This window comes from Silurus meridionalis, chromosome 7, assembly GCF_014805685.1.
Source record: "Silurus meridionalis isolate SWU-2019-XX chromosome 7, ASM1480568v1, whole genome shotgun sequence".
NCBI lineage: Eukaryota > Metazoa > Chordata > Actinopteri > Siluriformes > Siluridae > Silurus > Silurus meridionalis.
Window position 1 is genome coordinate 27734961 of NC_060890.1, and position 27039 is coordinate 27761999.

Sequence of the window (27039 nt, forward strand, 5' to 3'; positions counted from 1 at the left end):
GGTAAGACATGTGACCGGAGCTCCTTTAAGAAGGTAGTGGATGGAGGTAAGTCATGTGACCGGAGCTCCTTTAAGAAGGTAGTGGATGGAGGTAAGTCATGTGACCGAGCTCCTTTAAGAAGGTAGTGGATGGAGGTAAGTCATGTGACCGGAGCTCCTTTAAGAAGGTAGTGGATGGAGGTAAGTCATGTGACCGGAGCTCCTTTAAGAAGGTAGTGGATGGAGGTAAGTCATGTGACCTGCATCAAGAGTGAGTCATAGACAGATGTTGAGGGAAAAATCTGGGAATTTTCCACAATAAAACATCGTTCAGAATCAGATCATAAATAAAACAGAAATAATGTAAGTTATGTCTTCTTTCTGTGCGGCCCCCCGGTACCAACTGACCCACAGGCCGGTGCCGGTCCGTGTCCCAGGGGTTGGGGACCACTGCTTTACAGTGTGTAAGGTGATGACCTGTATGATGGCATTGTGAAAACAGGCCTCCTGTAAACCTCCTCAGTGATGTGAATGTCCTCCTCACAGGTGATGATGATCTTCTGAGGTTGATCTTTAAAATGTTCGATGTCGTTGTAGATGTAGAAGGTGTTCTCACTCAGCCGGGCGAAGTCATGCAGCTGCACAACCGCACACAGTGTGTTAATGTGTAACAGTGTGAGTCTATAGTAGGACTGTTACAGTGTGTTTTTGTGTGTTTGTGTGTGTGTTTGTGTGTGTGTTAGTGTGTGTGTATGGTTACCTCTTTCCTGATGTTGAGTTCGAGTTTCTCAACATGAATGTTCTTACTCAAGCCCTGTAGGTTCTCATGCAGGTTCTCCTTCTTTCGTGGTGTGTATGGAATAAAATCATCACCCACACGCAGGAACACCACTGGCTCCTCCCTCACACAGAACACTATCACCTCCTACGAAGAGAGGGGGAGGGGCGGTTACAATGAGAGAGAGAGAGTTTTTTGACTTTTATAATACTTTATTTGACATAAGTCTTATATTGATTTAATGAGTAAAATAAATAGATAATAGCTAAATAAATAAATAACATTAAATAAACATCAATAAAATCAGACAAAGACAGTCTGGTTGGTGTTGGTGTGATTATTTAGCCGAGTTTTGATGCAAAGTACAATTCTGTGTGTCCAATAAAAACAAAGTTCTGTCCAGTCTCAGTCTTCCCACCATGTGCAAAATTTCACCGGCTGCTGTCCTCCATACAGGGTTCCTTGGTCCGGTTAGGAGTCTCTGAATGAACTGGAGGCGAATGGCTGCAGTTTGGCTGGAGAAAAATTCTTCGACTAATACGTTCTTTGTCACTTGGTGGTTCTTAAAAGCAGTTTTATGTCCTCAGCACTAAAAAACACGTTTACCGGTTCTTCCTGAGAGTCTGGATTAAAAACTGAATCAGACATTGTGTCTTTACTGTCTGATTCAGGTTTCTGCACCTTCACATCTTTCTTCGCCTGCTTCTTTCCCTGTCCCCCTAACTCGCTTCTTCCTTTTAGTCGGCACCTTAAACTTGGGCTCGTCTTCCATCTCCACGTCTCCCCCGTCCACTCGCACTGGTGTAGTGACTGGTGTCCTGGCGGCAGCTCTGCACCCCCGTGCCTGCCTCTGCCAGCGCAGGCAGCTCCAGAACTGCTCCAGAGTCCACTGTGACTTTTTCAGTTTCGCAAGGCCTCTCCTGGCCTGGTTTAGCCAAGCAGGGCTTCTCCTGGTCCAATTCTGCCGAGCAGGGGTTCTCCCGGTCCAGTTTGGCCGAGCAGGGCTTCTCTGTGGTTATGTCATGTCGTTAGTGGACCTCTGGTCTACAGTCTGAGCTTGGGGCATACGCTCCAATACACCAAGTGCTTAATCAGTGGGGACTTACAGCCGATGGGGCTTTTCTTCATGGGGGAGACGGGTCGCCCGTACCGAGACTGCTCTTTAAGAATTCATCACTAATAAAGGGATTGACATTGGACAGCATGACCTTTTTAGCAGGAGAACTGAGTGGAGAAACCAGTACACACTCATTATTAACAACAATTCCTTTTTGAATCAGTTTAGTCACTGTGTCCAGATTATTTAAGAAAACCACAATTGCACGGTTCATGTGGGAGGCAGAGACAATGTTCTCATGTCCCACCACATTTCCAACCTCTAACACACACTCCTCTACACTACACACACACACACACACACACACACTCACACACACACACACACACACACACACCTCTACACTCACACACACACACTCCTCTACACTCACACACACACACACACACACACACACACACACACACACACACACACACACACACTCTCTACACTCACACACACACACACACACCACACACACACACACACACACACACACACACACACACCTCTACACTCACACACACACACACACACACACACACACTCCTCTACACTCACACACACACACACACACACACACACTCCTCTACACTCACACACACACACACACACACACACACTCCTCTACACTCACACACACACACACACACACACACACACTCCTCACACACACACACACACACACACACTCCTCTACACTCACACACACACACACACACTCTACACTCACACACACACACACACACACACACACACACACACACACACACACACACACACACACACACACACACACACACTCTACACTCACACACACACACACACACACCTCTACACTCACACACACACCTCTACACTCACACACACACACACCTCTACACTCACACACACACACACACACACACACACACACACACTCCTCTACACTCACACACACACTCTACACTCACACACACACTCCTCTACACTCACCCACACCCACACACACACACACACACACTCCTCTACACTCACACACACACACTCACTCCTCTACACTCACACACACACACACACACTCCTCTACACTCACACACACACTCTCTACACTCACACACACCTCTACACTTGCCCCGCACACACACACTCCTCTACACTCGCCCGCACACACACACACTCCTCTACACTCGCCTCACACACACACTCCTCTACACTCACCCCATGCACACACACACACTACACTCACACACACACACACACACACTCTACACTCGCCCACACACACACTCCTCTACACTCACACACACACACACAAACACTCCTCTACACTCGCCCGCACACACACACACACACACACTCTACACTCACTCACACACACACACTTCTTTACACTCACCCCATGCACACACACACACACACACACACACACACACACTCCTCTACACTCTCACACACACACACACACACTCCTTTACACTCGCCCGCACACACACTCCTACACACACACACACACACACACTCCTCTACACACACACACACTTCTACACTCACACACACACACAAACACACCTCTACACTCGCCTCACACACACACACACTCCTCTACACTCGCCCACACACACTCATCTACACTCACACACACACACACACCTCTACACTCTCTCACACACACACACACACACACTCCTCTACACTCACACAAACACACACACACACACACACCTCCTCTACACTCACTCACACACACACTCACACACACTCACACTCACACACACACTCTACACTCACACTCTACACTCTCACACACACACACACACACACTCTCTACACTCACACACACACACACTCCTCTACACTCACACACAGACACACTCCTACACACACACACACACACACACACACTCCTCTACACTCGCCTGCACACACACACTCCTCTACACTCACACACACACACACACACACACACACTTGTCTACACTCACACACACACACACACACACACACACACTTGTCTACACTCACACACACACACACACACACACTCCTCTACACTCACACACACACACACACACACACACACACACACACACACACACAAACACTCCTCTACACTCACACACACACACACACACACACACACACACACACCTCTACACACACACACACACTCCTCTACACTCACACACACACACACACACACACACACACACACACACACTTCTACACTCACACACTCTACACACACACACACACACACACACACACACACACACTCCTCTACACTCACACACACACACACTCCTTTACACTCACACACACCTCTACACACACACACACACACACACACACACACACACACACACACACACACACTTCTCTACACTCACACACACACACACCTCTACACTCGCTCCTCTACACACACACACACTCTACACTCGCCCACACACACTCATCTACACTCACACACACACACACACACACTCCTCTACACTCTCTCACACACACACACACACACTCCACACACACACACACACACACACACACACACACACACACACTCCTCTACACTCTCACACACACACACACACTCCTACACACACACACACACACACACACACACACACACACACACACACACACACACACACACCTCTACACACACACACACACACACACACCTCTACACTCACACACACACACACACACACACACACTCCTCTACACTCACACACACACACACACACACACACACACACACCTCTACACTCACACACACACTCACACACACACACACCTCCACACACACACACACACACACACACACTCTCTACACTCACACACACCTCTACACACACACACACACACACACACACACACACACTTCTCTACACTCACACACACACACCTCTACACTCTACACTCACACACACACTCGCCTCACACACTCCTCTACACACACACACACTCTACACTCCTCTACACTCACACACACACACACACACACACACACACACACACACACACACACACACACCTACACTCACACACACTCACACACACACACACACACACACACACACACACACACACCTCTACACTCACCACACACACACACACACACACACACACACACACACACACACACACACACACACACTGCTCTACATTCGCCCACACACACACCTCTACACACACACACTCCTCACACTCACACACACACACAAACACTCCTCTACACTTACACACACACACACACACACACACACACTTTACACTCACACACTCACACACACACTCCACACACACACACACACACACACACACACACACACACACACACACACACTGCTCTACACTCACCCCATGCACACACACACACTCCTCTACACTCACCCTGCACACACTTCTCTACACTCACACTCCTCTATACTCACACACACACACACACACACACACCTCTACACTCACACACACACACACACACACACACACACACACACACACACACACACACACACACACACACACCTCTACACTCACCCCGCACACACACACACCTTTACACTCACACACAGACACACTCCTACACACACACACACACACTCCTCTACACTCGCCTGCACACACACACTCCTCTACACTCGCACACACACACACACACACACACACACACACACACACACACACACACCTCTACACTCGCCCACACACACACACTCCTCTACACTCGCCTGCACACACACACACACACACACACACCTCTACACTCACACACACACACACACTCTACACTCGCCCACACACACACACACACACACACACACACACTCTACACTCGCCCTGCACACACACACACCTCTACACTCACACTCCTCCACACACACACACACCTCTACACTCGCCCACACACACACACACACACACACACACACACACACACACACACACACACACACACACACACACACACACACCATGCAAACTATCAAACTCTGATGGTATAATCCACACACAGCAAAGATACACATCTCCAGTTCCTACAGGTCTCCAGTTCTTTAAAAGCCCCAGGTCTCCTTTTTTTGGGGAGAAGTAACACGACGGCTCGCCTGCAGATTTCAGGAAGCCTTTTATTTTCTATATATTCTGTTAAAACATCAAATAGGTCTTTTCCTCTCAGATCCCAGAAGTGTTGGTTAATCTCTGCAGTTAGTCTCTTTTTTCCAAGAGATTGTCTAGTCGATAACTGCCTCATTGCCTCTGTGAGTTCCTAAAAGGTGCTCTTTTTGTGTCTTCTCGAGCTTTGGCAGTTCAGTGAGCAGATCTTCCATGGATTCAGTATCGCAGCTCTCAGCACTGTATAGTTGTCTATAATTTTCACTGTATAGAAGTCGCTCACTCACTTTCTCATTTCACCAGGATCGGATTTTAGGGATCCATCAGGAGGATGGAGATGATACACTGTCTTCTGTTGGACACTTTTTCCTAGAAGACTTTGCTGGGAGCATCCATGTCTTTGATGGCACAGTACCTCGCTCTTATCAGCGCTCTTTTGCTTGTTCCTCCAGCAGAAAGCTAATTTCTTTTCTTTTTTGCATTAAAAGTGTTCATTACCTTGTTGTTCTAGTGGACGTTTCACTAATCTAATCTCATTCCACTGACTCTGTTCTGATTTATTTTTATCCATGTGTATTGCTGCACTCCCTCATGTCTTTCTCTCCTAATGTCCATCATCTGTGATTACTTTTACATTTTCCCTAATAAGACACTTGACTGACTGTGAGGTTCTTCTCCGTTTCTGTCAAAAATAAAATGAGTGTACAGTTCCAGCCGCCCGAGTGCACAGCACACGCCATCATCATACTTTACAATTACTTTCTTTATTTCTGAAAGGAGTGTGCGTCTCTCTGGTCCACTGCTAGGAGCAGATACATTAACGAATATAAACACTGTCCCATTGTGTTCTACTTGTGCTAAAATAAACCTGATTGATGCTGTACTTTGTGAGAATAAAATGGCTACTCCAGCACTGTTTCTTGTCTCATGACTCATAAATGGTTAATCACGTTTCCCATTCCGCTTCATTGTCTGTGTGTGTGTGTGTGTGTGTGTGTGTGTGTTTCTTGTAAGAAAGTAACTGAGTTTCTTAATTCTTAAAAGTTCTGAAAAAAATTGCTGTCATTTTATTTCTGTTTCTGCGTCTGTTAATGTTTGATATGCCCATCCTGAACTTCTCCATGAGATACTTTAGAAGAGAAAGAAAAGAAACAGAAGAGTGAAACACCATGTGTGATCTGTTTATTTCAACTATTTTAAAACTTTTGTCTTTTTCTTCCTCAGTTTTATCATTTATAACAGTCAGAACTTCTCTTTTTATCCAGTGCCTCATGACTAACTGTCTTTTGTAGCATTAGCGCAGATGATATAAACTTGTCCACGTCCAGAAGAAAATGATTTTAACGACGGTTGTATCGAGAAATTCGTTGATTTCTTCCAGAGAGAGAAAATATCATCTGTAACCTGTGACCCAACATCAGAAATCTAAGAGAATGTGTATCCTCATCCCTCATTTCTGCATCCACCATTTCTTTGCATTCCATCTCCTCGATATTATTGACCTCACCTACACTGTCCTCAACCTCTTCATCCAGACCAATATTTGAAGCTGATGTCATTTCTGCATTGTTTGTGTTTCCTTCAACCAGCTCTCTGAGTTTCTTTTTCTCCTTCCTCAGTGTCTACAGTTTTAACAACCTCCTCCTCAATACCCTGTTCACCTGCATCCACATCCAAACTGTGCTTTATAACATCTCCAGTAACGTGTCAAATCTGCCTCCTTAGCACTGGGTCTAGACTCCTTCTCAGCACTTGGTCTAGACTCCTCCTCAGCACTGGGTCTAGACTCCCCCCAGCACTGGGTCTGGGTCTAGACTCCTCCTCAGCACTGGGTCTAGACTCCTCCTCAGCACTGGGTCTGGGTCTAGACTCCTCCTCAGCACTGGGTCTAGACTCCTCCTCAGCACTGGGTCTGGGTCTAGACTCCTCCTCAGCACTGGGTCTAGACTGCTCCTCAGCACTGGGTCTGGGTCTAGACTACTCCTCAGCACTGGGTCTAGATCTAGACTCCCCCTCAGCACTGGGTCTGGGTCTAGACTCCCCCTCAGCACTGGGTCTAGACTCCCCCTCAGCACTGGGTCTAGACTCCCCCCTCAGCACTGGGTCTAGACTCCCCCTCAGCACTGGGTTTAGACTCCCCCTCAGTACTGGGTCTAGACTCCTCCTCAGCACTGCTTGCTCAGTACTTAGTCCAGGTTCCTGCTCAGTGTTTGCTTCACGTGCCTCCTCAGAGGTCTGAGCCTTGTGTGGACATAAACCATGAACACCCTGCCATCATGCCAAACTCTTAAAGACACATCAAACTCTCTCATTAAGGAACATAAACACTTGTCGACATGAAATGCTTTAGCTCCTTGTTTTTGCAGCCTAGAGGAACAGGTTTAGTTGCGCTGGCTAGTTTGCCATAGCACAGAAGCCCCCGCTCTGTCTTATCATTATGAATGAACGGCGGTACTTTAGAGACAGTAACTCGGGTACTTGGAGTGACAGTAACCTTTTCACCGTAATCCCCTCACCGACCAGAAGATTCCCCTGCTGCTCCTCCTTTACAAACACCACCACCGCTTTGTTCATTCAAGAAGTTGATAAGACGCCATCCTGCTCCTGCTCCACTTCACTCACCTACCACAACTCCTCTACCACTGCTACCACTTCGAATCGCTCCCTGTTCTTTCAGTTCATCAACAAGTGACATGAAAAAGTGAAACGGAAAAAAAAATAGGAAATCACACGGTCGCTCTCAGCTCGTGAGCACCCTCAGACACACCCACTCCCAGCATGCACAGAGAGAGAGAGAGAGAGAGAGAGAGAGAGAGAGAGAGAGAGACAGAGAGACACACAGACAGACAAACCCAGAGACAGACAGACACAAAGACAGATAGACAGACAGAGAGACAGACAGAAGGGTACAGAACTGTACAGTTAGCCTCATTAGTATGTTTAGTTTGATTTGTCCATCTAATCTCCATGTCTCACCTGATGTCCTTGGCTCTGCATTGTGTACAGAACCTGTTTGAAACCACCCAAGCTGGGCTGGCCCATTCCAAACACGGGGTAACCCCCTCTGACCTGACGGAAGTTTGGAGCTCCACACGAGGCGGTGGTGTTGAGAACGTCTGCTTTATTGAACACGTCCATCACCATAAAGTAACGACCCTAAAGGAGAGGAGTGTGTTACAATGTATGTGTTACAGTTTGTGTGTGTTACAGTGTGTGTGTGTGTGTGTGTGTGTGTGTGTGTGTGTGTACCTGCACCAGAAAATGTTCAGGCATGTTATCAGAAATGCAGCCCATGGTATAATTGGTCTTGATGACATCATCATGGATCTGAAACTCTTGTTTGCAATTAAGGCTGTAAAACACACACACAAACACACACAGACACACACACAAATGTACCATCTGAAAGGAAATGAAAATTAAGTGAAATATCACTGTTAAGATTGACAGAGGTGTGTGTGTGTGTGTGTGTGTGTGTGTGTGTGTGTGTTTCCTGTGGAGGAAACGATTAAACAGACAAAATATTGTGTGTTTGGGTGTGACATCACACATCAGTGTGACTACAGGAGTGTTTAACTACAAACAGAGGGATTAGTGTGTGTGTGTGTCTGTGTGTGTGTGTGTTTGCGTACGTGATGACGACCGGAGCCACTTTATTGGTGATGATGGATTTGGCTCGGTTGCTGTGGATGAAGGGGGCGGGGCTTAGAGGCTGCCTGCTGTCCATCACAGTGTTCCTATGGAAGCTTTCAGATGCTGGTGGAGGGGCAGCACTGGCAGTTGTACCCATACTGCGCTAACACACACACACACACACACACACACACACAATCACATTACATGACTTTTCCAAAATAATAAAAAATCATTAATAATATATTTTTGTTTATTTTTTAAATTTTAAATTGTTTTTTTATTTATTTATTTTTGAATGTAAGTTGAGTTGCTGTTGAACACATGAATACATGCAATTAGAGAAACATTGGGCTGTAAACATGAAACACACACACACACACACACACACACACACACACACACACACACACACACACACACACACACACAGCAGGAAGGGAAGCTCATCACAGCAGGAAGCATCTGTCGCCTCTGTGTGGTTTAAAAGGAAGGTATTAGAGTTGAATATAAACCCAGCGTGAGAAAAAGGTTTGTATCCGAGCGTTGTGCTAATGTTAAACAAACACATTATGTGACTGTCACTCAGACTCAGACTGTCACTTAGACTCAGACTCAGACGTTTTCTACATTGAAAACTTTAAACAATGAAAGTAATGTTTGTGATTTTGTCCTGGGAAAGGAAGACCGAGAGCTACCTCTGCTGCACAGGATACGTTATTAGAATTACCAGTCGATTTACATAAATGCTTCTCAGAGTTCAGGTGGCAGACATATTTCAACATCCACTGTTCAGATGAGACTGTGTGAGTCAGACCTTCCTGGTCAAATTGTGGAAATAAAAATTCAGAAGAACAAAAAGCAGAAGAAACTTGCTTGGAACGAGGAACACAAGGAATGGACATTAGATCAGTGAAAAACTGTCCCTTAGTCTAAACCAAAATCTGAGATGTTTGGTTCTGAGCGCAATGTCTCTGCTAGCGGTAAAGAAGGTGAAGGAAGGTTCCTGAATGTGTGTTTCCCACTGTGAAGCATGGAGGAGAAGGTGTGAGGGTGTGGAGGTGTTTTGCTGGAGACACTGTGGTGACCACAGCATTCTGCAGCGACATGCAGTCATCACATCTGCTTTATACTTAAACCATCATTTGCTTTTCAGCAGGACAAAGACCCCAAACACACCTGTAGGTTCTGTAAGAGCTGTTAGTTCAAGAAGGAGACTAAGTGCATCAGATGACATACATGGCCTCCTCAAGATTGTTGGAAACCTATTCCAAGTAACAACCTCATGAATCTGATGAGAGAAAGCCATGAGTGTGGAAAGCTTTCATCTAAGCTAAATGGAGCCACTTCAGGAATCTAAAATATAAAACATTTTCTGATTCTTTAACACATTTTTGTTTACTACAGAATTACAGATGTGTTCTTTCATAGTTTGGATTCTTCACTATTAATGTATGATGAAAAAAAAATATAATGAAGAAAATCCTATGAAGAAGAAGCTGTGACCAAACTACTGACTGGTTCTGTATATACACTCACCGGCCACTTTATCAGGTACACCTGTCCAACTGCTCGTTAACGCAAATTTCTAATCAGCCAATCACATGGCAGCAACTCAATGCATTTAGGCATGTAGACATGGTCAAGACGATCTGCTGCAGTTCAAACCGAGCGTCAGAACGGGGAAGAAAGGTGATTTAAGTGACTTTGAACGTGGCATTTTTGTTGGTGCCAGACGAGCTGGTCTGAGTATTTCAGAAACTGCTGATCTACTAGTATTTTCACGCACATCCATCTCTAGGGTTTACAGAGAATGGTCAGAAAAAGAGAAAATATCCAGTGAGCGGCAGTTCTGTGGGCACAAATGCCTTGTTGATGCCAGAGGTCAGAGCAGAATGGCCAGACTGGTTCGAGCTGATAGAAAGGCAACAGTAACTAAAATAACCACTCGTTACAAACGAGGTATGCAGAAGAGCATCTCTGAAAGCACAACATGTCGAACCTTGAAGCGGATGGGCTACATCAGCAGAAGACCACACCGGGTGCCACACCTGACAGCTAAGAACAGGAAACTGAAGCTACAGTTCACACAGGATCACCAAAATTGGACAATAAAAGATTGGAAAAACGTTGCCTGGTCTGATGAGACTCAATTTTTGCTGCGACATTCGGATGGTAGGGTCAGAATTAGGCGTCAACAACATGAAAGCATGGATCCATCCTGCCTTGTATCAACGGTTCAGGCTGGTGGTGGTGGTGTAATGGTGTGGGGGATATTTTCTTGGCACACTTTGGGCCCATTAGTACCAACTGAGCATCGTATCAACCCCACAGCCTACCTGAGTGTTGTTGCTGACCATGTCCATCCCTTTATGACCACAGTGTACCCATCTTCTGATGGCTACTTTCAGCAGGATAACGCGCCATGTCATAAAGCATCATAAATCATCTTAGACTGGTTTCTTGAACATGACAATAATTTCACTGTACTCAAATGGCCTCCACAGTCACCAGATCTCAATCCAATAGAGCACCTTTGGGATGTGGTGGAACGGGAGATTCTCATCATGGATGTGCAGCCGACAAATCTGCAGCAACTGCATGATGCTATCATGTCAATATGGACCAAAATCTCTGAGGAATGTTTCCAGTATCTTGTTAAATCTATGCCACGAAGGATTAAGGCAGTTCTGAAGGCAAAAGGGGGTCCAACCCGGCACTAGTAAGGTGTACCTAATAAAGTGGCCGGTGAGAGTGTGTGTGTGTGTGTGTGTGTGTGTGTGTGTGTGTGTGTGTGTATATATATATATATATATATATATATATATATATATATATACACACATATATACACATATATACACACACACACACACACACACACACATACACTCACCGGCCACTTTACAGCTACACAATCTTATAATTTATATATATATTTTATAGATTGTGTAGCTGTTCTATGTAGGAGATGTAACCTGAAGGAGATTGGAGACTGTAAGGTGTTGGTGGGGGACAGTGTAGCTAGACAGCATCGGGTGGTGGTCTGTAGGATGGTGTTGGAGGTGAAGAAGAAGAAGAGGAGAGTGAAGACTGAAAGAAGAATAAGATGGTGGAAGCTGAAGGAGGAAGACTGTAGTGTGAGGTTCAGGAAAGAGGTCAGACAGGAGCTCGGTGGTGGTGAAGAGGTGCTGGATGATTGGGGAACTACTGCAGAAGTGATGAGGGAGACAGATAGAAAGGTTCTTGGTGTAACATCTGGAAATAGAAAAGAAGACAAAGAGACGTGGTGGTAAAATGAGGAAGTGCAGGAGAGCAGAAGGAGAAAGAGGTTGGAGAAACAGAATTGGGATCGACAGAGTGATGAGAAAAGTAGGCAGGAGAACAAGGAGATGCGGCAGCAGGTGAAGAGGGATGTGGTGAAAGCCAAGGAAAAGGCAGATGAGGAGCTGTAGGAGAAGTTGGACAGTAAGGAAGGAGAAAAGGACTTGTAGCGATTGGCCAGGCAGAGGGACCGAGCTGGGAAGGATGTACTGCAAGTTAGAGCAGTAAAGGATGGAGATGGAAATGTGTTGACTAGTGAGGAGAGTGTGTTGAGAAGATGGACAGAGGATTTTGAGCAGCTGATGAAAATGAGAGAGAGAGAAGGTTGGATTGTGTGGAGATGGTGAAGCAGGAAGTGGATAGGATTAGTAAGGAGGAAGTGAGAGCAGCGATTAAGAGGATGAAGAGTGGAAAGTGGGATGGACAAGATGACATACCAGTAGAAGCATGGAGATGTTTAGGAGAGATGCAGTGGAGTTTTTAACCAGATTGTTTAACAAGATATTGGAAGGTGAGAAGATGCCTGAGGAATGGAGAAGAAGTGTGCTGGTACTGATCTTTAAGAATAAGGGAGACGTGCAGACCTGCAGTAACTACAGGGGAATAAAGTTGATCAGTCACACCATGAAGTTATGGGAAAGAGTAGTGGAAGCCAGGCTGAGAGAAGAGGTGAGCATCTGTGAGCAGCAGTATGGTTTCATGCTGAGGAAGAGCACCACAGACGCATTATTTGCTTTGAGAATGTTGATGGAGAAGTATAGAGAAGGTCAGAAGGAGCTGCATTGTGTGTTTGTGGATTTAGAGAAAGGGTACGACAGGGTGGAGAGAGGAGTTGTGGTATTGTATGAGGAAGTCTGGTGTGTCAGAGAAGTATGTGAGGGTGGTGGAGTAGGTAAAGGAGCAGATCTGGAGGGATCATGGATATGGAGTGTTTGGTGAACTGGGATATTTGGATGCTGTCGTCTCCTCACTCTCACACGTTCACTCAGGTTTGTTGATGGTGGTGTGGTGGGTCGTCTCTTATCCCAGAGATCCCTCATGTCTGTGTTTCCTTCTGCTTCTCCCTTTTAGTTCTGCTGCTACAGTGAATCTCACCAGAGTCCAAACTGCACAGTGACATTAACTTTCATACAACAATCAGGAGACTTAATAATCCATATCCTTCTCTTCCTGTCACCCTCTTCTCTCTCTCTCTCTCTCTCTCTCTCTCTCTCTCTCTCTCTCGGTTGAGTTAAACATGCTCCTGAGGCTCCAGTGATCACTGTCCCTCCGTGGATCTTCCCACTTCGTCCTGGTCTGCCTCTGGATGATGTTCTCTTCGTTTGGAGGCGACTCTGTGCAGCTGGAGATGTTTCTCATCAACACTTTGGGTGGTTCCATGAAATCCTGGAGTAAGAACAGGAGCTTTGAGGATTTGGACTGTAGTTAATATCAACAGTCTGCTACACTGACTCAGGACTACAGTTTGCTCTGATCTCCATCACTGCACCTCAACATCGTTTATCTGTAATAAATGGACATTCGGTGGAACCCAGATGAGGATGAGGTTCCCTCTTGAGTCTGGTTCCTCTCAAGGTTTCTTCCTTATGCCATCTCAGGGAGTTTTTCCTTGCCACAGTCTCCACCGACTTGTTCATCAGGAACAAACTTACACTCATAAAGAACTTATTCATTTTTATCACCACATTATCTGTGTAAAGCTGCTCTGAGACGATGTTCATTATTAAAAGCTCAAAACAAATAAACATGAATTAAATTAAATTGACACGTATGAGGACAGTGTGACAGCAGTGACGTGTGCAGAAGGAACGACAGACTACGAACACACTGCTCTCACTGACCACACCCACTACTCTCACTGACCACACCCACTGCTCTCACTGACCACACCCACTGCTCTCACTGACCACACCCACTGCTCTTACTGACCACACCCACTGCTCTTACTGACCACACCCACTACTCTCACTGACAAGTTGTATATTTAACTTCATTGGTATGAAATGATCCATTTTTATTTTTAAGAAGTGGAATTGTGTTGTATGTATTTGTTGTATATCTATTTCTTTGAGTGTTTCTCTCTCTCTTTAAAGCTGTGTTACAGCTCTGAGTTTATCCTCTAGATCAGGGGGCGACTCGTGTACACAAGGACCACATGAGTCGCCCACGAGTCTTTTCTAAAAATATCTGTTTCCTACTTTGTTAAATGATTGAGTTTGACACCCCTGATCTATGTGAAGACACTGATCATGTTAATGATTTCTCACAATAATGATCAACAGTGTCACATCCGACCCGACGTACAATTATATCAGTCCCACGAGATGATTTTATAAAGATCTATTATTATTGTTATTAATGTCCCGGCGATATGAAGCGCTGATAACACAAACTACAGATCCCATAATGCAGCGCTTCAGCTGCCTTACCGAAAACTAGACTACCTGAGAACATTCCAGCATCAATCAAGTGGAGCTTCTGTTGATGTATTTAACCCTATTGTACAGTTATTGTGAAACAGCGCCTCACAGTGGTGAAGAGAAAAGCTGACTCTGAGTAGATGTTTACTGACACTGGCGGTAAACACGTGTGTGTGTGTGTGTGTGTGTGTGTGTGTGTGTGTGTGTTATTAGTGGAGCGAATGTGACTGTAATTAAGGAATTGAATCTGAGACTGAACTACGAGGCAAAACATCAGGAGAAGCTGAAGAACCTGAATGCAGAGCAGAAGATACAGAAAGTAGAAGAGTTAAAGAAGAATCTGACATTTCAGCAGATGTTTTTCACCAGAACAAAATCCCAAAGTGAAGCTGGTGTGAACACAGAGGAGAAATCAGAGTCTCATCAGCAGGTTATTTACCGAGGGAGAGTTTCTGAAGAGCTGCATGATGAAGCTGTGAGACGTCTGGTGTTCCACAGGAGATATTTTTTTATGGAGAGCAAAATATTTTAAGTGATTTAAAGTTTAAGTTTATATTTTTTTAATGGCATAAGAGCAAAGAAATCTGATTGTTTTAATTTATTGTTATTTTGTTTTTCTTAAAAGCACAATGTTTATTTTTTCAGGGTTTTTTTCGCAGCATGTTCAGATTTCTAACGTGTATAATTTGGACAGGAGATATTTTTATGGAGAGCAAAAGATTTAAAGTTTAAGTTTATTTATTCTGGAATAATATTCCTGTCTGTATTTATTTATATTTATGTTCAAAAAAACATTGTTTAGTGTGTTCAATAAATGTTTATCCTGTTCGGCCTGTGACCTAAAGTGTGCTTTAAGTTTTGTCCTGAGAGAGATAAATATCATTAATTATTAATAATAACATATAATTTAAGGTAAATTGAGCAAATGTGTTATTTCAGAAGTTTGTATCAAACTGGTAGCCCTTCACATTATTCAGTACCCAAGAAGTAGCTCTCAGTGTCAAAAAGGTTGGTGACCCCTGCTCTAAAAACGACTTCCTCCTCACTTCCTGTGTTGCATCATCAGCTTTCAGCACCACGACAACAGAAACACCAGTGTGTGATATCACAGCTCATAACACCGCAGCAGTAACACTTTATTATCCAAACCATCACAGTCGTTCACACACACCCACCGCTCTCACTGCCCCCGCCCACCGCTCTCACTGGCCCCGCCCACCGCTCTCACTGACCCCACCCGCTGCTCTCACTGCCCCGTCCACTGCTCTCACTGACCCCACCCGCTGCTCCCACTGATTACTGACCCCACCCACTGCTCTTACTGCCTCGCCCACTGCTCACACCCACTGCTCTCAATGCCCCGCCCACTGCTTTCACTGACCCAGCCCACTGCTCCCACCGATTACACCCGCTACTCTCACTAACCCCACCCGCTGCTCCACACCCACTGCTCTCACTGACCACACCCACTGCACCACTGCTCTCACTGACCACACCCACTGCACCTACTGCTCTCACTGAACCCCGCTCACTACTCTCACTAACCCCACCCGCTGCTCTCACTAACCCCACCCGCTGCTCTCACTAACCACATCCGCTGCTCTCACTGACCACACCCACTGCTCTCACTGACCACACCCACTGCTCTCACTGACCACACCCACTGCACCACTGCTCTCACTGACCACACCCACTGCTCTCACTGACCACACCCACTGCACCTACTGCTCTCACTGAACCCCGCTCACTACTCTCACTAACCCCACCCGCTGCTCTCAATAACCCCACCCGCTGCTCTCACTAACCACACCCGCTGCTATCACTGACCACACCCACTGCTCTCACTGACCACACCCACTGCTCTCACTGACCACACCCACTGCCTCACTGACCACACCCACTGCACCACTGCTCTCACTGACCACACCCACTGCTCTCACTGACCACACCCACTGCTCTCACTGACCACACCCACTGCTCTCACTGAACCCTGCTCACTGCTCTCACTGACCACGCCCACTGCTCTCACTGAACCCTGCTCACTGCTCTCACTGACCCCGCCCGCTGCTCTCACTGACCCCGCCCGCTGCTCTCACTGACCCCGCCCATTGCTCTCACTGACCACGCCCACTGTTTTACTGACCACGCCCACAACTCTCACTGACCCCACCCACTGCTCTCACTGACCCCACCCACTGCTCTCACTGAACCCTGCTCACTGCTCTCACTGACCCCACCCGCTGCTCACTGACCACACCCACTGCTCTCACTGACCCCGCCCGCTGCTCTCACTGACCCCGCCCGCTGCTCTCACTGACCACGCCCACTGTTTTACTGACCACGCCCACAACTCTCACTGACCCCACCCACTGCTCTCACTGACCCCACCCACTGCTCTCACTGACCACACCCACTGTTTTACTGACCACGCCCACTGCTCACTGACCACGCCCACTGCTCTCACTGACCACGCCCATTGCTCTCACTGACCACACCCACTGCACCACTGCTCTCACTGACCGCGCCCACTGCTCTCACTGACCACACCCACTGCTCACTGACCACACCCACTGCTCACTGACCACGCCCGCTGGTCTCACTGACCACGCCCGCTGGTCTCACTGACCACGCCCACTGCTCACTGACCACACCCACTGCTCACTGACCACGCCCATTGCTCTCACTGACCACGCCCATTGCTCTCACTGACCACACCCACTGCACCACTGCTCTCACTGACCCCACCCGCTGCTCTCAATAACCCCACCCGCTGCTCTCACTAACCACACCCGCTGCTATCACTGACCACACCCACTGCTCACTGACCACACCCACTGCTCTCACTGACCACACCCACTGCTCTCACTGACCACACCCACTGCACCACTGCTCTCACTGACCACACCCACTGCTCTCACTGACCACACCCACTGCTCTCACTGACCACACCCACTGCTCTCACTGAACCCTGCTCACTGCTCTCACTGACCACGCCCACTGCTCTCACTGACCACGCCCGCTGGTCTCACTGACCACGCCCGCTGGTCTCACTGACCACGCCCATTGCTCTCACTGACCACGCCCACTGTTTTACTGACCACGCCCACAACTCTCACTGACCCCACCCACTGCTCTCACTGACCCCACCCACTGCTCTCACTGACCCCACCCACTGCTCTCACTGAACCCTGCTCACTGCTCTCACTGACCCCACCCGCTGCTCTCACTGACCCCACCCGCTGCTCACTGACCACGCCCACTGCTCTCACTGACCGCGCCCACTGCTCTCACTGACCACGCCCACTGGTCTCACTGACCACGCCCGCTGGTCTCACTGACCACGCCCGCTGGTCTCACTGACCACGCCCATTGCTCTCATTGATCACGCCCACAACTCTCACTGACCCCACCCGCTGCTCTCACTGACCCCACCCACTACTCTCACTGAACCCACCCATTGCTCTCACTGACCACGCCCACTGCTTTTACTGACCCCACCCACTGCTCTCACTGACCCCACCCAGCGCACACACACACACACACACAGTCCTCTCCTCTTCACATGCATTGTAAATGACACTGAGTCATTTACTTGTGAACTGATTTGATTCAGAGTTATACTGAAATAAGCAAGATGGCGGCGCGTGCACAACGCGAGGCCCAGCGTCTCTCCAGATTTTGCGATTTAGCAGCAATTTCTCCATCAACAGCAAGTTTATTCACGCAGAACAGGCTTGCACACATCTCATACAGCCGAGAAGCATTACTAGACATCGGCAATACTCACAGATACGGACTTTCAACGGACTTTGAACTCCCTCGGGAACCGCGGACCGCTGATCCAGCTCGGCCGACAGCGAGACCACAGCGCCGGCGGCGAGACCGTAAACAAAGGAGGGGGAAGCGAGGCGGCATCAGGGCTAAGCTAAGGCTAAACCCGCATCAACCATCGATTCCAAGCGTCTTCCTTGCCAATGTACGGTCTCTTGCTAATAAAATGGATGAGCTGCTGCTCCGGATATCATCACACAAACGGATTAAGGAATGTAATGTCATGATTTTCACGGAAACATGGCTCAACAACAACATTCCCAGCAGCGCCATTGAGCTCGGGGGTCGCAGTGTTTATCGGGCGGACAGGACGGCAGAGGACTCTGGTAAACGCAGAGGTGGAGGTCTGTGCATTTATGTTAACAACTCATGGTGCACGGACTCTACTGTTACTGAAAGTCATTGCTCTGTTCATTTAGAGTATTTGATGATTAAGTGCAGACCCTTTTATTTACCGAGAGAATTCTCAGCCATTGTTGTGACTGCTGTGTACATTCCACGGATGCTAATGCTAAGCTAGCTATGGAGGAACTGCATGCAGCTATCAGCAAACAGCAGTCTGCACATCCTGAAGGAGCTATCATTGTCGCTGGAGATTTCAACCACTCCAACCTGAAATCTGTTTTACCAAAATTTCACCGCAACGCCTCCTGCTCTACTAGAGGACAAAACACTGGACCAGGTATACACAAACATACCTGGGGCATACACAGCCATTCCCTCCCCACCTGGGTCAGTCTGATCACCTCTCTTTGTTCATGCTACCCAAATACACACCACTGATCAAACGTGTGAAACCAGCTGTGAGGACAGTAAAGGTATGGCCAGAGGGGGCCATTTCTTCTCTACAACAACAGTTTCAGGATACTGACTGGAACATGTTCGCTTCACAGGCCACACTGGACTCTCACACAGACATGGACAGTTACACATCATCTGTTTTGGACCATATTAACACGTGCATTGACAATGTCACTACTGTCAAACACGTGAAATGCTTTCTAACCAGAAGCCGTGGATGAACTCTGAAGTCCGTCTCCTGTTGAAAGCAAGAGATGCTGCCTTTAAATCTGGCAGTGCGGAGGACTACAACAGAGCCAGGTCCAACCTGAAAAGGGGCATCAGGAAAGCAAAGCTCACATTTAAACGCCACATAGAAGAGCACTTCCACAACTCTGACCCCAGACGCATGTGGAAAGGCATCCAGTCAATCACGGACTACAAACCCACAGCTCAACCAACCAGTAGTGCCTTCCAACCGAACGAACTTAATCACTTTTTTGCTCGTTTTGACCAAAGCACAGGACATTTTACACCAACCACGGACTCTGCTACTGCTTACAGCCCACTTTCAATCTCAACAACGGACGTCTATTCAGTGTTCAGCAGAGTGGATGCACGAAAGGCAGCTGGCCCGGACGGCATACCGGGACGTGTTCTCAGAGCATGCGCTGGACAACTGGCACAGGTTTTTACTGACATTTTCAACCTGTCACTGGCCCAAGCCATGGTACCTACATGCCTGAAGACCACTACTATCATACCAGTGCCTAAGCACTCAGCTGCTAAATGCCTGAATGACTTTCGCCCGGTTGCACTCACCCCCATTGCTATGAAGTGCTTTGAGAAACTGGTCCTGAATCACCTCACTGTGGGCCTACCACCTACACTGGACCCATACCAGTTTGCCTATCGCCCGAACAGGTCAACAGAGGATGCAGTTTCCACAGCTCTTCATTCTGCTCTCACCCACCTGGATAAAAGCAACACGTACATCAGAATGCTGTTCATTGACTTTAGCTCTGCGTTCAATACAGTCCTCCCCACTGTACTGATCACTAAGCTCAGTGAACTGGGTATCTGCACCTCCACTTGCAGATGGATTCTGGACTTTCTCACCAACAGACCTCAATCTGTCAGGTTGGGAAACCAGGTATCCTCAACCCTAATTCTGAACACTGGCATACCGCAGGGCTGTGTTCTGAGCCCACTGCTCTACTCCCTGTTCACCCACGATTGTGCTCCTCTGTATAACTCCAACATCTTCATCAAGTATGCAGATGACACCACCGTGGTCGGCCAGATCGACAACAACACGAATCGGCCTACAGGAAGAGATCCGTAATCTGGCAGCATGGTGTGCCACCAACAACCTGACTCTCAACGCCACAAAGACCAAAGAGCTCATTGTGGACTTCCGAAATCCAACAGCAGGAGACATCTACCAGTCAACATCAATGGAACCGAGGTAGAGCGAGTCTCCAGCTTTAAGTTCCTGGGAGTTCACATCTCTGAGGATCTGTCCTGGCAGCAGAACACGTCAGCTCTGGTAAAAAAAGCACAACAACGCCTGTACTTCTTGAGAAGTCTCAAGAAATCTCATCTGTCCCCGGGGATTTTAACGAGCTTCTACCGCTGCATCATTGAGAGCATCCTGACCAACTCCATCACTGTATGGTACGGAGGCTCCACTGTGTGTGAACGTAAAGCACTGCAAAGGGTGGTCAAAACCGCCCAACGCATCACTGGCACCCAACTACCTGCCATTGAACACCTTCACCACAGCAGATGTCTGCGCAGAGCTCACAGCATCATCAAGGACTCTTCACATCCCAGTCATAAACTGTTTAACCTCCTTCCATCACGAAGGAGATACAGAAACTTGCACCAGAACCAGCAGGTTCAGGGACAGCTTTTTCCATCCACCATCACACTACTGAACTCAACACTACACCGCTAAATCACTACAAAACAAACATAAACAAAAGACTGTATATAACCTCTGTACAATACATGTACATACTACATATTATATCTTTTCACTCCTCATTACATCTGCACTTTTATATCTGTATGTATATTTATCATTACTGTACATTCTGCCCAACATTTCACATTCAATCTGTGTATATAATGTATGTGTATATATTTATATATATATTTTTATATATAGTAGACTGTTTATTCAGCTTGCTACTCCTTAATGCCATAATCTTGTGATCTGTAACCTTTCATTTCTGCACATTTTTCTTAATTACTGTACACCTTTATATTTATTCACTGTACTTGAATGTCCACACATCTCTGCACTGAAATAGCCTTTATATTTATTCACTGTATATACTTCATATATATACCACTGCTGTAAATATGCCAGATAGTTATCTGCACTGTAAATATGCTAGATATTTATCTGCACTTTTGCACGACTGCTACATTTTGCACTTCTGGTAGATGCCAAACTGCATTTCGTTGCTGTGTACCTGTACAATGCAATGACAATAAAGTTGTATCTATCTATCTATAAATCTCAGGCCCAGCGAAGCTGCAGGAGTCGTTTACACACTACGACAGAATTTTAACATAAACATACACTTCAGGAGTTTTCACACTTTAGCCAAAACATCTGCACTGATCTGGAAACATGATGTATACGTGACATCACCCTGACATCACCCTGACTCTGAAGATGTGACCTACACATCTTCCCGGCTGCAGCACGTTAGCATCTTAAGGTCACCAGATTTTAAGGAATGTATTTCCAACTGAGCCACAAAAATGTGCTTACGGTTTATATTTATCACATAAACACAGCTACAGCAAGCCACTGGGCTAAAAATAATGGCACCCCACCCGAGTCCCGGATCTGAGCGAGACGCCACGATTCAACTTCTGCCGAGAATTACAGTGGAGCTAACGTCTCATCAGGGCATGAGCAGAAATAACACACACCCCGACAATGCCCACACCCATACACACACACGCGCACACCCATACACACACACACACACACACACACACACACACACACACACACACACACACACACACACACACAGAATTAATGAAATGAACTTCAGTAATAAGGTGTTGGTGCTGTTACTCAGATACACTGAAACTTGGTGTGAAATTTATGAATCCAGTTCTTACTTCATTATTATCTGAACTTAGTTTAATCTCATGATGGATTTCTATTAATAGAATCATCTTCAAATCTTTTTATTTATTTATTTATTTATTTTTATTTTATTTTTATCTTTAAACACCTTACACTGTTTATTAGTGTAAAAACCTCAAACAGCTTAGCGAGCACACAGAACCTTCAGTCCAGCACGGGTTAATATCCAGCAGGAGGTATAAAAGTGCACACGGTTATAAAACATCACATTTTTCAAATATAAAGACAGAAGTTTTAACAACATAAATGTCAGACTACTTACATCTTTCATGTGATTTTCCAACAGAAATCCAGAGGAAAAAAGATAAAAACTAAATAATTGGGAACATTTTAAACAAAAATAAAACCTTCAAGCCCCTGAGTGTATAAGTCTGTACCCCCTCCCAACTAATACTTTGTCTTTATTACAACATCAAGTCTTCGTGAAAGCGTCTCTTTTATCTTCACAAATCCACACTTTGGAATTCTATCTCACTCTTCTTCACAAAAATGTTCAAGTTCCTTCAGATTGTGAGGGATCTCCTGTGTACGCCCCTTTTTAGATCATTCCATGGGTTTTGGATGGGATTGAGGTCTGGGCTCTGGCTGGACCATTCCAGAACTTTGATTCTCATTTTCTGAAGTCATGTCTTTGATGATGATGATGTTGATGTGAGCTTTGGGTTATTGTCATGTTGTCATGGTATCTTGGTAGCCTCCCTGATAAGTTTTCTCCTCATCCTCTCATCAGCTCATCAGGAGGGTCGTCTTGATCTTTGGAGTGACTCTGTGGTGCCACATTTTCTCCACTTATTGATGATGGTTTTGTTCCATTCAGTGACTTCAATATTCTATTATTTCCTTTTACTAATTGGTTCCTTTCCACAATAAAGTCTCAGTTTATTTGGAGACTCTTGGTGGTCCAGGTCTCTTAGTAAGATGAAATGTCAAACATTCAAGCAAATCCTGCAGCTACAGCTAACTTTGATCAAGTTTTAATCAGAATCACTGTAATTGATAGCAGGTGTGTGTTATTTCCCTACAGGTCTCATTGTGAAGGTGACTGGTTACTCTGAGGACAGTTATATTAGCCTCATTATGAAAGAGTGTACAAACTTATACACTTGGGGTCTTGTAGATTTTTTATTTAAAATGTTCCCAATTATTAAGTATTTCCTTTTAACTCTGGATTTTTGCTTGTTGAAAAATATCATTAAAGAGGAACAAGTCTGACATCTATGTTGTAATTTTTCTCTTTCTTATTTTCTTCTTCTTCATCTACTTCTTCTTTTGGCTTCTCTTATTAAGGGGCACCACAGAGGATCATCCATCTCCATATCCCACTGTCCTCTACATCTGCCTCTTTCAAACCAGCTACCTGCATGTCTCCCCTCACCCATGTCCCTCCTCTGCACATGTCCAAACCATCTCAATCTCACCTCCCTCACCTTGTCTCCAAAACGTCCTACATGCGCTGTCCCTCTAATAAACTCATTTCTAATCCTGTTCATCCTCATCACTCCCAACGAACATCTCAACATCTTCAGCTCCACCTCCTGTCTTTTACTCAATGCCACTGTCTCTAAACCATACAAATCACAATATTATAGGTACCCAACATATTCCCACTATGTACTCCCACAACACATTAACACAATACGTTCCCACTACACAGCTAGCCTACATATTCCCACTACACATTTCCACTACACAGCTAAACTATATATTCACTACACATTCCCACTACATATTCCCATTACACAGGTACCCTATATATTCCTACACATTCCTTAACATTCATTTACTACAGGGGAATAAAGTTGATCAGTCACACCATGAAGTTATGGGAAAGAGTAGTGGAAGCCAGGCTGAGAGAAGAGGTGACCATCTGTGAGCAGCAGTATGGTTTCATGCTGAGGAAGAGCACCACAGACTCATTATTTGCTTTGAGAATGTTGATGGAGAAGTATAGATAAGGTCAGAAGGAGCTGCATTGTGTGTTTGTGGATTCAGAGAAAGCGTACGACAGGGTGGAGAGAGGAGTTGTGGTATTGTATGAGGAAGTCTGGTGTGTCAGAGAAGTATGTGAGGGTGGTGCAGGACATGTATGAGGACAGTGTGACAGCAGTGAAGTGTGCAGTAGAAACGACAGACTGGTTCAAGGTGAAGGTTGGACTGCATTAAGGATCGGCTCTGAGCCCTTTCCTGTTTGCAGTGGTGATGGACAGGTTGTAGGACGAGGTCAGACAGGAGTCTCCATGGACTATGATGCTTGTGGATGACATTGTGATTTGTGGTGAGAGTAGTGAGCAGGTTGAGAAGAGCCTGGAGAGATGGAGGTACATGCTGGAGAGAAGAGGAATGAAAGTCAGTAAGAGTAATACAGAGTACATGTGTGTGAATGAGAGGGAGTGCAGTGGAGGGGTGCGGTTGCAGGGAGAAGAGGTGAAGAAGGTGGAGGAGTTCAGGTACCTGGGGTCAACAGTTCAAAGTAATGGAGAGTGTGTTAGAGTAGTGAAGAAAAGAGTGCAGGCAGGGTGGAGGGGGTGGAGAAGAGTAAAAGCAGGAGTGATTTGTAATAGACGAGTATCTGTGAGAGTGAAAGGGAAAGTTTAGACGAGACAAGATTGAGATGGTTTGGACATTTGCAGATGAGGGACATGGGGAGACCATGTGGAGACCTCTAATAGGAGCAGCCGAAAGAAGAAAAAGAAGACATTCCCACTAGACAGGTACCCTACATATTCCCACTACACATTCCCAACTACATACAGTAAAACCCTGTTGTACGAGCAACTAATAGTACGAGCAAACAGAGATACGAGCGATCTTGTTCGCAAAATTTTACCCTATTTCACAAGCAAATATCGAAGGCATGAGCAAACCCACGCTGCCGGTTCCCCACTTTCGGCCGAGGGAAACAGCACTCTCTTAGTCGATGACTTATCACTCGGTCACTCTCGTTGTTCAGTGCAGCAAAAAAGAAAATCAGTGATGGTGCTGTGAAAATGAAAGTAAATAGAATTACCATGGAAACTGTCTCACACTCACAATCAACCACTACCACAAAGTGTTCAATTATGTTTACATTACGGTAATTTGCGGTGTATTTGTTTATTAAAATATGTTACAAACACTTTTTAAGTGCTGAAATAAGCGATCAAATGAGATCTCGGAACAGATTAAATTACTTTTACATTCATTCTTATGGGGAAAATCAGTTCGAACGTACGAGCAAATGGACCTACAAGCAATTTTCAAAAACGAATTATGCTCGTCCGACGGGGTTTTACTGTATTCCCATTACACATTTTCACTACACAGGTACCCTATTTATTCCCACTAGACAGGTAGCCTGCATATCCCCACTACACATTCCCAATAGACAGGTACCCTACATATCCAAACTACACATTCCCAACTACATATTCCCATTACATAAGCACCGTACATATTCCCATTACACAGGTACCCTACATATTCCCACTACACATTCTCACTTCATAGGCACCCTACATATTCCCACTACACAGGTACCCTACATATCCCCACTACACAGGTACCCTACATATTCCTACTACATATTCCCATTACACAGGTACCCTACATATTCCCACTACACATTCTCACTTCATAGGTACCCTACATATTCCCACTACACAGGTACCCTACACATTCCCACTACACAGGTACCCTACATATCCCCACTACACAGGTACCCTACATATTCCTACTACATATTCCCATTACACAGGTACCCTACATATTCCCACTACACATTCTCACTTCATAGGTACCCTACATATTCCCACTACACAGGTACCCTACACATTCCCACTACACAGGTACCCTACATATCCCCACTACACATTCCCACTACACAGGTACCCTACATATTCCCACTAAATATTCCCACTACACAGGTACCCTACATATTCCC

The 27039-nt window shown here is 46.0% G+C and overlaps 1 protein-coding gene across 8 annotated transcripts in view; it reads right to left on the reverse strand.

Moving 5' to 3' along the window:
* The window catches only part of pald1a (phosphatase domain containing paladin 1a), a 76827-nt gene that overhangs the window by 36706 nt on the left and 13082 nt on the right, over positions 1–27039 (reverse strand). For 4 of the 8 annotated variants that reach the window (XM_046853104.1, XM_046853097.1, XM_046853098.1 and 1 more), the window contains exons 2-6: positions 9587–9750; positions 9204–9306; positions 8931–9110; positions 740–904; positions 457–617 (exon numbers count right to left, since the gene is read on the reverse strand). In XM_046853104.1, coding sequence (XP_046709060.1) covers positions 457–617; positions 740–904; positions 8931–9110; positions 9204–9306; positions 9587–9744 — 767 coding nt within the window. In that variant the 5' untranslated portion in view covers positions 9745–9750. Of the gene's footprint in view, positions 1–456; positions 618–739; positions 905–8930; positions 9111–9203; positions 9307–9586; positions 9751–25947; positions 26100–27039 lie in introns of all 8 variants that reach the window. The other 4 variants (XM_046853100.1, XM_046853103.1, XM_046853099.1 and 1 more) reach the window with 3 other exon arrangements.